Source organism: Pelodiscus sinensis, chromosome 12 (assembly GCF_052426305.1).
Source record: "Pelodiscus sinensis isolate ZL-2025 chromosome 12, ASM5242630v1, whole genome shotgun sequence".
NCBI classification, from domain to species: Eukaryota; Metazoa; Chordata; order Testudines; family Trionychidae; genus Pelodiscus; species Pelodiscus sinensis.
This window is the reverse complement of record NC_143063.1, coordinates 4,022,932-4,035,228: the sequence shown is the minus strand read 5'-3', so window position 1 is coordinate 4,035,228 and position 12,297 is coordinate 4,022,932. Positions and strand designations below refer to the sequence as shown.

General features: G+C 44.2%; 1 protein-coding gene across 1 annotated transcript in view; it reads right to left on the bottom strand.

The window, feature by feature from the left end:
* Nucleotides 1–12,297, bottom strand: part of LOC102447101 (cyclic nucleotide-gated channel beta-1) — a 43,344-nt gene that overhangs the window by 20,033 nt on the left and 11,014 nt on the right. Inside the window, exons 3-6 of the mRNA XM_075940450.2 lie at nucleotides 4,407–4,502; nucleotides 2,805–2,968; nucleotides 845–1,021; nucleotides 135–343 (exon numbers count right to left, since the gene is read on the bottom strand). Coding sequence (XP_075796565.2) covers nucleotides 135–343; nucleotides 845–1,021; nucleotides 2,805–2,968; nucleotides 4,407–4,502 — 646 coding nt within the window. The remainder of the gene's footprint in view (nucleotides 1–134; nucleotides 344–844; nucleotides 1,022–2,804; nucleotides 2,969–4,406; nucleotides 4,503–12,297) is intronic.

Here is a 12,297-nt window from a genome sequence, read left to right as displayed (position 1 = left end):
CCTCCGACATTTGCAAAAAAAAACACACCCCACAACACTTTTCTATGGACTTCAGAGGAGGAGGTACTCAAAGCAAGTGAACGTCCTGTTTGAAACTTTGCCTCAAGAGGGAAGCGCAACTAGCTGCCACTTACAATTATGTCGCCTCCTTGAACAAACTGCAGGCGGACCTGAAAGACAATGATGTCCAGAAAGTAGATGAGGTCACAGAGATAGTCTACAATTAGCCAGCAATGGAGATTTTCAGGTGTCTGGTATCGAAAGGTGCAGCGTACTGGAATTAGCCAGCAGTTCCAATTCCAGGCCAGAACAACAAAGAACAGCCACAGCACATACATCAAATCTAAGCAGAGGGAAGCACAGGTCAAAATTAGTGAGCAGTTGACAGGGAATAACCACATATTATCAACAGGGTTGATAGTAAGGATGAACAGAAGACGCTAAAAATTAAAGGGAACAAAACTTCCTAAATTTCAAGCACTTTATGTTAAGCTACCTTTGCTCTGCTTCCAGAATATATTCCCTTTTTTCCCTTCTTCCTTGCACTTTGAGACTACAGTGAAATAGCTGCTGGCTTTTGAAAAGAGCTGACTCTGAATGAACCAGATGGTTAAGAAAGGGGCCAGGCAGAGTACCTAAAAGAATGTCTCTCTTCCCTCTGCTCTTCTAAATGAAAAAAATCAGTCATAGACAAGAGCTAAATCACTCTTCTCTTCCGATGTCCTTTCCACTCTCTCTTTTCTTTCTCCTCCTTTCGTTCCATTCCATTTCATCTTGTACCATCCTTTTCTCATAAATGGAGCAGTAGCATTATCTCAAACAATAATCTTTTTCAATTACTTACTGGTGAGAGGGTCTATACTGCTTGGGAACCGGTAATTTTTTACACGGTCTAACCAGGGGCGGCGTTTGAATTTGCAGCACAGCATCTCACAGTAATGTTCTTCCACTTCAGCTTTCGCGGCGTCAGTTGCTTTTTCTTCCGCTGGTGGTGGTTCTTGAGAGGTTTTCTTGGAAGGAGCTATGAACATTCATAGAATTATTGAGAGCGGTGCACACTTCTCTGACAGGCTGAAGTTCTCGAGTTTGTGCGTGGCCTTTAATTTTTTCTCTTATTAAAAATAGCCACTTCACAAAAAAACAGTCTGCATTACTAGCTAAGGGTGTGTCTACACCGCCACCCTTGTTCGAACTAGGTTGGCTAATGTAGGCATTCAAACTTCCAAACGAAGCCCGGGATTTAAATATCCCAGGTTTTATTCGCATGTTCCCGGGCGCCGCCATTTTTAAATGCCCCGTAGTTCAAACTCCCTGCCCGCGGCTACAGGCGGCACGGACTAGGTAGTTCGAATTAAAGCTCCTAATTTGAACTACTGTTATGCCTCCTGCAAGGAGGGAGTTCGAACTACGGGACATTTAAAAATGGAGGTGCCTGGAAACATGCAAATAAAGCCCGGGATATTTAAATCCCGGGCTTCATTTGCAACTTCGAATGCATACATTAGCCACCCTAGTTTGAACTAGGATGGCAGTGTAGACATACCCTAAGAGTTTTGTTAATGTTCATGACTTTCACTATCTCTTCACCGATTGGCCTCTCTTAGAACATAAGAGCATATGAACGGCCATAACAGGTCAGTCAAAGGTCCATCTAGCCCAATATCCTGTCTGCCGACAGTGGCCCAAAGGGAGTGAACACAACAGGTAATCATCACATGATCCCTCTCCTGTCATCCATCTTAGACTATGTCTTGGGCTATGTTTACATTGCAATGCTATTTCAGGACACTGGAGAATCCTGAAATCGCTATCTTGTGTCTTCACAGCAAGCCCATTATTTCGAAATATAACAGGCTCGCTATTCCGACGTCCCTGTAAACCTCATTCCATGAGGAGTAAGGGACATTTCAGAATAGCAGGTTATTTCAAAATTTGGTGCTGTGTAGACAGCGCCAAATTACAAAATAAGCTATTGCAAAATAAGATTGAAATAAGATACCCAATTTGCGTAGCTCAAGTTGCGTATCTTATTTCGAGCTACGGTGCAGTGTAGATGCACCTCAGGAGTCTGAGTATCTGCACAGGATTTGTGCCAGTTAATTCCTGTGTCCTTCGTAATTAGTCATAGTATAATAGTATAATATTCTTCACTTATACAGCTGTACATTTTCAAAGCATTGTCCAACTATCAGTATAGTTACCCTCATAACACTCTGTTGTAGTATGGAATTGTAAGTTTTCCATTTCACAGATGAAACAGCTGAGGAACAAAGATATTAACCTCAATTGCCCAAGGTCACACAATTCCAGCAGAGTATGGAATAGATCCCAATTCTCCTAAATCCCTGCCTTTTGCCTTAGGCAGAAGACCTTCCTCCCTCCCTTTTTATTAGGTAAAAGATCGCTGTGGTTTTTGTTTGTGTGCAATGTGCCTTTTTTTTTTTTTTTTTTCATAAGGAATTAGACTTTTGTTTGTGTGCAATGTGCCTTTTTTTTTTTTTTTTTTTTTTTTTGCATAAGGAATTAGACTAAAATCACTGAGGACCTTACAATAGATTTGAACACCACTTTAAGAGGGCTGCTCATGTCCACACACTTCTACTCAAGAATTCTGTGTTGTTTCATGTCCCCTTTCATTTTTCTTGAAAGGCAGGTATGTTGTTGAGTTTCCAGGTTACAAAACCAAATAATAATTTTTATTGCTTGGGCTTTTATGAAGCCAGTTCCTCTGGCTCCATAACTTCTACCTCTTGCCCAGCACTCTGCCTGTCTATAGAGAGGCCCTGCACCCAGCTGTAACTCACATGCCACAGGGGTGTCGTCATCATCATCAGAAGTAACATCTGGATCAATCAGTTTCTCTTTCACTTTCTCAGTCCTTTCTTTAAAGAGCCTCACAAGCTCCTGCAGCCGGTCATTGATGACTGTACTGTTCTGGCTTGCTGATGACCCTGCTCGCTCTGGCGAGCTGCAGAAAAACCATCACGGTGTATATAATTGTACACGGTCAAGTGTGACAACATGGATTACCATCAATCAGAGAATCACAGAGCTGGAAGGGACCTCAAGAGATCATAGCCCCCCCCCATCAAATTTACCTTTAGACCATCCATAACAGGTAGTTATCTAATCTCCTCTTAAAATTCTCCAGTGACAGGGATTCTACCACCTACGTCATGGTAACTCATTCTGCTATGTAACTATACTGACCGATAGAAGTTTCTCCTAATATCTAACCAGAGGTTCTCAAACTGCATTGTGCCACGACCCCCTTCTGACAACACAAATTACTGCATTACCCCAGAAGGAAGGACCAGAGCCTGATCCCCAGCACCCCGGTCAGGGGGCCTGTAACCTAGTCCTGCCACCCAGCCCCAGGTGCTGGGTCTGGGACTCCAGCTTTGGCTCCAGCCCCCGCAGCTCTAAGCCAGCCCAGATGACCCCAATAAAATGAGGATCACTTTGGGGTCCTGACCCACAGTTTGAGAACTGCTGATCTAACCTAAATCTCTCGAGCTGCAGATTAAGCTGGTTATTTCTTGTCCTACCTTCTGTGGACATGGAGAACCACTGATCACTATCCTCTTTGTAATAGCCCTTAAGGTATCTGAGGAGTTACCGGGTCCCTCCTGAGTCTTCTTTTCTCAAGATTAAATATGCCCACATGTTACCCTTTCCTAGTAGATCACATTTTCTAAATCGTTTAATATTTTTGTGGCTCTCCTCTGAATTGTCTCCAGTCTGTCTACGCCTTTCTTAAAATGTGGCACAGACACAAAACTGACCACAGTACTCCAGCTGAGGCCCTTGTGTGGAAGGAGCGGGGAGCAAACCCTTTCACCCAGTCAGAGCCGGTCTTAGGGGCGGGTGAGCTGAGCAGTCATTGAGGGCCGCCATTTTCACGGGGCCGCTGACAGAGCCGGTCTTAGGGGAGCACCGCAACCGCATTTCAGCCTGACCTCCCCGATCCTCTCCCCAGGTCTCCCTGGTTACTCCCCAACCCTTTTTTTTTTTAAATTTTTTGCTTGACAAATTTTCCTCAGCTTTTTTTTCCCCTCACTCATTTACCCCCCCCCCCCCACTCATTTACACCGAACGAAATCCCAGGTAGCCATCCATCTATCCATTTCTCTGTTGTACGTTAGGTATTTCTTAGGCACCAGTCACTTTTGTATCTATGCACCAACATATAAAATCCTAATAACTACATCCAGTGCTTTTTTTGTTTAAAAAAAAAAAAAAGGTGCCGGTACTCCAGAGAAAAGTTGTTGAGCTCTGACTGGCGGTGCTAGTACTGCGGCTGGAGGTGCCGGTACTGAGTATGAGGCAATGTCATCACAAAAAAAGCCCTGACTACACCGATTCATGAAACTGGACCTCTCATTCTCGCAGGATACCCAACTCACTCTTTTCTCTCGCCAGGTGAGGCTCTGTCTGGAGACTCAAGTGGGGATGGCACGATTAAATCCTCTAGGCTGTCGTCCTGGGAAGGCAGCTTCTTCCTAAAGAAAAATGAGTAGCTGACATTAGTAACAAAGACAACCAGAAAGAAAATTCAGGAGGTAGCCGAGTTAGTCTGTACAGGATAAACTTAAAAAACAACAAATGGTCTGGTAGCACTTTATAGACTAACAAAACGTGTCGATGGGATCATGAACTTTCGTGGGCACAGCCCACTTCTTCAGATGACCTAAACTCAAAACTCCGGTCATCTGACGAAGTGGGTTGTGCCCACGAAAGCTCATGATCCCATCTACATGTTTTGTTAGTCTATAAAGTGCTACCAGACCAGGAGGAAAATGTTCTTTGCTCCTTTCCCTCCACACACACACACACTGTCTGTCTCTGTCTCTGTCTCTCTCTCTCTCATTCTCTCTCATAAACTTCCCCATAAGGTTTTAAAAAAGTAAACCAAATCAGAGTAATTTACACTGTAAAATAACAGAATTTCAGAGAGAGCTTCAGGGTTGTCTCTTGTACTTCAGCAGCTCACGGTGTCGGACGCCATCAAGTGGTCACAGGATGTCTATTTAGAACATATCACTGAACGCTGGCCATACGAGGACAGATGAACGGGAGTGCCAGTGAGACCTGAGGTCAGAACAATCATTGAAATACTTCTCTGATGGATTGTAATTACTGAGAGACAATCCTCACTCATTGCTATATTTACTTTGCATAAGCTACCTTTAGTATAATGTTTTATGAGGAATGTATCCTGATAGTTGGATGCTAATATCTAAACTGTATCATTAAATATATTCACCTAAATTTGGGATACTGTAGATTATGTACTGCCTGTATTTTATGACTTCTAAACTAAACTTTGTATTTTGGGATAATTTAAGCATTATACTCTTTCCTTAACCTGTGTACTGTACTGTATTTGATCGTTTTAACATTAGCTTTAACAAAAAATGTGAAGTCTGTTCTTAACTCATATCTCAGCTACAGAATGCACTTAGAACTAGGGGCTCGGATTGCTATTGAGATGCTATTTCATGTACATAATAAATACATATAATTATAATCATAAAATAAAATGAGCCTCTCTCAGTATCAGTTGGCTGTGCACAGCCCTCCCACGCAGGAAACTCTGGTTCGAGAGTTGCCTTGGGGATTCTTGCTTATTGTGCAAGAGAAAGTTGTAATCAACATACAGTGGGCAATGTACTAGCTCTGGGTATGTCTACACTACAAAGTTAGTTCGAACTAACGGACGTTAGTTCGAACTAACTTTAATAGGTGCTACACTAGCGCTCCGCTAGTTCGAATTTGAATCGAACTAGCGGAGCGCTTAGTTCGAACTAGGTAAACCTCATTTTACGAGGACTAACGCCTAGTTCGAACTAGCTAGTTCGAACTAAGGGCTGTGTAGCCCTTTAGTTCGAACTAGTGGGAGGCTAGCCCTCCCCAGGTTTCCCTGGTGGCCACTCTGGCCAACACCAGGAAAACTCTATGCCCCCCTCCCTGCCCCGGACCCCTTAAAGGGGCACGGGCTGGCTGCGGTGCCCGTGCCAGGTGCAAGCCTGCCAGCACCCAGCTAGCAGACCCTGCACCTGGCACGGCACAGAGCCACCCACCCGATGCCCCCCAGCCCACCCCCTCTTGCCGGGACCAGGTTGGCGGCTCCCGGGAGCTTGCCCTGGACCACAAGAGGCGGGCACCTTCCTGGGCTAGTGCGGACATCGTGGACCTCGTCCACGATCTCCGCACTAGGCACAGGAAAGTGGCCGTCTAGGGCAGGAGAGCTGCCAGCCTGGCCACCCAGGACCAGGTGTGCATGAAAATCAAGGGGGTCCACTGAGACCCCCGACACTGAGCCCTGAGCTTACAATGGCCGTCCTGGGTCAGACCAAAGGTCCATCTAGCCCAGTAGCCTGTCTGCCAACAGCGGCCAACCCTAGGGACCCTGGAGGGGATGGACCGAAGACAATGACCAAGCCATTTGTCTCGTGCCATCCCTCTCCAGCCTTCCACAAACTTTGGGCAGGGACACCACTCCTACCCTCTGGCTAATAGGACTCCATGGACCCAACCTCCATCACTTTATCTCACTTCCCTTTAAACTCTGTTCTAGTTCTAGCCTTCACAGCCTCCTGCAGCAAGGAGTTCCACAGGTTAACTATTTGCTTTGTCAAGAACAACTTTCTCTTACTAGTTTGAAGCCTGATACCCATTCCTTTCCTTTGGTGTCCTCTAGTCCTTCTTTATGGGAACTCAGGAAGAACTTTTCTGAATGCACCCTCTCCACCCAACCCCTGCTTTTAGAGACCTCTATCCTGTCCCCCCTCCGTCTCCTCTTTTCTAAGCTGAACAGTCCCAGTCTCTGTAGCCTCTCTTCATCTGGGACCTGTTCCCAACCCCTGATCATGTTAGTTGCCCTCCCCTCTCCCAGCCTTTCTCTTCCCCTCTCCCACCTCCTTTTCCCAGTCTCCCCCAGTTTTTTCCAATAAAGACAGAGTCAATGTTGGAAGAAACGGTATCTTTATTTTGTACATCAATAAGAAGGGGGGCTAGGGAAGGGTAAGTGGAAGGAGGTGAGGGAGGAATGGGGTACGAGCCCCCGATGGGGAGGACTGGGCTGGCTCTGCGGGCTTCTGGGGGTGGAAGCTCTCCTGCAGCCCCCCAATTACTCCCTCTCCCCAGATGGCAGCCTGCGGCAAGTGCAGCCGGGCTGATGGCCGAGTGGTGTGATGTGCCCAGTGTGGGCACTCAGGGCACTCCAAGCCAGAACTTCTTTGCAAGCGGGGCACCCCTTAGAACTGTGTGTCCGGGGTGGGGGTCGGGACCCTTTAAGCGCAGCCCTCGGCTAGCCTGAGACAGTATCTCCATGCTCTAAGTCCTCCTTTTATGCCCTGCCGGCACTGCTTCCGGCCATCCTTAAGCCCTGTTCAGAGTCCACTCAATGTGGACTTACTAGTTCGAACTAGCAAAACGCTAGTTCGAACTAGTTTTTAGTTCTAGATGCGTTAGTTCGAACTAGCTTAGTTCGAATTAACTAATTCGAACTAAGTTAGTTCGAACTAGCGCTGTAGTGTAGACATACCCTCTGAGAGTAAGGGCTGGTGTGTGTAAGTGTCGTTTGCACCTACAGCAACAGCCTGAACATTAACATTGGCAACTGGGAGGAGGTTGCTGGACATCCTAGGTACACACATGGTTGGTTTGTTTTTACATGCACCAGGTATGTGAGAAATGTGATTTTTGTGGCAAAATGGAAAACACATAAATTAGTCCTGGGTCTTAATAGCTATGTGGTATACCTGCCAACCCCTCTTTTTCAGAAACTCCCTCCTGGGTTAGCCTTGGTCAAAGGTCAGTCTTGGTGAGCCTCAGTGAATCCCATACACAACTGATTACAGGAAATCAAGGACCAAATTTTCCCCTTAGCTGATTTCAACATGCTGAAACGTAAGACAAACACTTCTCTGAACTAGCGCCTGTCTCTTGCACAACTTTTATGACATCAGACATCATGCAGTTGATAGTTATAAGCAAAGCTAATTCATCAAATAGAGATCTGAACCCTGACTGCACTGTACTGGACTTAAATTTTAAATACAAGACATTCCACTCACTTGGTCCTGGAATATCTCATGTAAATTGTCGCTGGCTTCCTTATTGCATAAGGATGTCTTGCAGTCAAAAAATGAATTGACATTGCACTTAGTAAAAGACAAATTGCACACATAGAGATTCCAACATTTTTTCACTAACTGCATTGGTCCTTTATTATTCAAGCCCGCATGTTTACAAGAACGCGAATGTTATAAACCTGTAAGTCTCGTACAATGGTCTGCAGAGTTGGTCCAAGGTGTTTTTGAAAGTAGCAGTCATTCTTTAAGGAAAAGCGAGCATCCTGCGTTGATGGAAGAGTACAACCCCCTCTATCCACTTCCTTAACTGACACACTTGAAAGTTATCCTTCCCGTCCATCAGCATATGCAATCTGTTTTTGTGTCTCTCACATAGTTTGGAGGAAATGCCTCTAAATTTACATTCAAAGTAACAAAAGTGCCCCTTAGAAAGAAAAGACAGAGAGATCTGTCCGCTGAATGTTTGGTGATGCTATGTCTAGGCTACGTAGAATTTTCGAAAGAGGATATGCAAATTCCGCGGAAATTTGTATATCTTCTTCCGATCTCACTTTCGAAAGAAGTGAGTAGTCTGGTCGCAGTTTTTTGGGGGGAAAACCCCCTTTTTTGAAAAGCACACTCTTCCTTAAAAAAGGAGGTTTACGCATTTTTTTTCAAAAAAGGGGGTTTTTCCCGAAAAAAAAAAATACGTCCAGACTACTTTCACTTTCAAAAGATCCTCTTTTGAAAGTGAGATTGGAAGAAGATATCCAAGTTCCCGCGGAATTTGCATATCCTCTTTTGAAAAAAAAAACCTAGTTTAGACGTGTCCTCAGGGACAAGGCTTATGACAGGCTGCCCTGGGGCAATTTGCCTACTTTCCTGGCACACGTTACAGCCAGAGGGAAAGCAACCAACCAAGAAAGAAATTGAAAGTGCAGCTGCTCATTTTGGAATCGAAAGGGATGGAAAGTTCACTGCTCCATTTGCCTTCTCTACGGCAGCCAATGAGGAGGTGAGGGAGCAAGGTCACTGATGGGGAGGAGAGGGGCAGCTGCCATGGGATGGGACAGTGATTTAAAAGGGCCCAACAGACTCCCCGTTACCACAGCAGCAACCTGAGCTCCACGTCCCTTAAATAGCTGCTGGAGCTCCAGGTGGCATGTGCTGTACAGCACCGAAGGGCTGTCTGGGAGAAGCTGGCCCAGCCCTGCCCCAACTCTACTAGGGGCCTGTGGCCCCTGTACCAGGAAGATTTTTAAATTACTTTCACTGCTGGATTTCACTGCTAAATACCTTGCAGATGAGTATATGTGTGTAAGTGGGTTGAGAAAGTTAGTACAGGTTGATCCTCTCTAGTCCGGCACCCTCGGGAACTGACCGGTTCCGAACCAGAGAATTTTCCGGACGATGGGAGGTCAATATTATCTAGCAGCATTACCAACTCTTCCACTGCTTTTGGGGCTGTTAGAGGTAAATGAGAGCTAAATAACAGCATAGAACACGGAGCTGGGACTGGTGGTTGTAAACAAACTTTATGGGACCGTGGGAAACTTGGCCACACCTGTGAAAAGCGGACATCCGGCTACCTGAAATAATTCTGGACAATGAATGTTTCCAGAGTAGAGAGTTCTGAACTAGAGAGGTTCAACCTGGACTTTCCTAACAGGTCTCAATGTCTTAATTGCCTGAGAAGGAAAAGACTCTCTGTGTGATGCTCTCATTAGAACATAAGAGCAGTCATCCTGGGTCAGGCCAATGGTCTATCTACCAACATTGGCCAGAGCCAGATCCTTGAGAGAGAAAGAACAATACAGGACAATTTCAAGTCCCAGCTTCTGGCAGTTGGATGTTTAGGGATATGCAAAACATGGAGTTGTGTCCCTGATCATCATGGCTCATAGTCATTGATGAACCTCTCGTCCATGAACAGCTGATTATTTTGAACCCAGTCATACTTTTGGACCTTCACAACATCGCACAGCAAAGTGCGATTGACATTTTGACTGTGCACATTGACTGGGCATTGGGTGAAGACGTTCTTCCTTTTGTTTATTATAAACTTGATGCCTGTTAATTTCACAAGTTGATCCTTGTTTCTTGTGTTATGTGAAGGGATAAATAATGCTTCATTGCCTCCATACCGTTCATAATGTTATGGACCTCTATCATATCCCCCCTTAGTTGGAACGTCTCAGTCTTCTTAATCTCTTCTCATATTGAAGATGGTCCATATCACTAATAGCTTTTGTAGCCTTTTTCTGCAAAACTCTATGGGCCACTTTTACCCTAAAATACATTATGACTGCACCTCCACTAGAAGTCAATATGCAATATGTCTCGGTAGCAGAGGTCAAACACGGGATATAAGGCCAACCCATTAAACGAAGAGCGCCGAAACAGCGGTAGAAAAAATGCGAAGAGCTGCCTCAGAATTGTTGACCAAAAAAAAGGGGGGGGGGGGCTGGTGGGTCCATTTATAGAGGCGCAAGGGGCAGCTTCATGAGCTGCAGGTTGGCCACCCCTTAACTAGATTCAAAGCCTATTAAAATCCATTTATCTAAATAGGACTTGGAACAGGTCCTACGTATATGGCTAAGATGGCATAACTATTTAATGGGGAGAGGGTTGTATATGAAGTAAACATTAAACATGAAAGAGATTAAATGAATAATCAAAGATACAAGCTTATTATATTATAAAATATTGCCACTTATTGATTTATAAAGTAGCTTTCACAGTGCTGTACCAGATGAAAACCAAGCCCAACAGAGCCTTGCAGCCATGAATCTAAAAATAACTGAAGGAAAAGAAGATTTTTAAGACACGGGGTGTGATGAGAGGCAAGATATGCTCAAACCATATTACACACATTTGAAGGAACTGAGGTATGAAGGATTTTGAATACAAGTAATAAAAATTTAAATGGCATCTGCAAATTTACCGGTAGCTAAAGTAATTGCCTCAATAAAGCCACCACTTGAGAAATGTGAAGTCTTGGATACAGGGGAAGAAAGGAGTCATTCATTTTGAAGTGTTCTGAAAAGATTATCTGCAGAAACTTGACAAGGCAGGGAAACCAATAAAGAAAATTGTTGCAATGCTTTGGTGAGGAGAGAGCAAAAGCACGAACCAGAATTTCAGCAGGGCCAGAGATATTTCCACTGAAGTTTAAAAAAAATATATTAGCAGAAACACGACCTAGTTAAAGTGTCAGGTTGCATTTCTGCTAGAAATAGATTACCTATTTCTAATTCTAGAGCGGTATGCCTAAAACCAACTGAGTTTGCCCAAATGGCAAAGCCCTTGTCTTATATTGATTGTATACTAGAAATCTGATTGTTTTTTAAATTTAGCTTTGCTATTTTTTTATTGCACTGTGCTCAGATACTTTCGATAGGCACCTTGCAAATATATCATTTGTATTTCTGTAGCAAGAAACACTCTAACCAAGATCAAATAGCACTGTTATAATAGACACAAAATGCAACAAGCAGAATGGGAGATAGTCCCTGCCCTAAACAGCGTACAAGTTAAGTAGAGAAGAAAGACAAAGCCCTATATATTGATCCCATTATATTTTCATGTGACACGAAAATTCACCTCCCTTTCTAAAACTGTTCACAGAGAGACTGTACTGAATGCAAACAGAAAAAATATTATTTTGATGCTATTAATCAGCCTTATTTTATAGGTCGAAAACTAAGACACAGAATGATTAAATGATTTGCTCATGTCTATGGTAGCTAGAAACAGAACCCATAAGAATGGCCATACTGGATCAGACCAAAGGTCCATCCAGCTCTGTACCCTGTCTGCCGACAGTGGCCAATGCCAGATGCCCCAGAGGAAGTGAACCGAACACGTGATGATCAAGTGATCTCTCTCCTGCCATTCATCTCCACCCTCTGACAAACAGGCTAGGGACACTATTCCTTACCCATCCTGGCTAATAGCCATTAATGGACTTAATCTCCATGAATTTATCTAGTTCTCTTTTAAACCCTGTTATAGTCCTAGCCTTCACAACCTCCTCAGGCAAGGAGTTCCACAAGTTGACTGTGCGCTGTGTGAAAAAGAAAAAGAAAAATAACCCATATCTACTGAGTCCCTATCCAGTGCTTTAACCACACCAACACTTTTCCCCTCTAATAAGTATATAAGTAAATATAAAACCTGCTATTGGTACATATGCAGGATCCTGTGAAGGAGAAAGGAT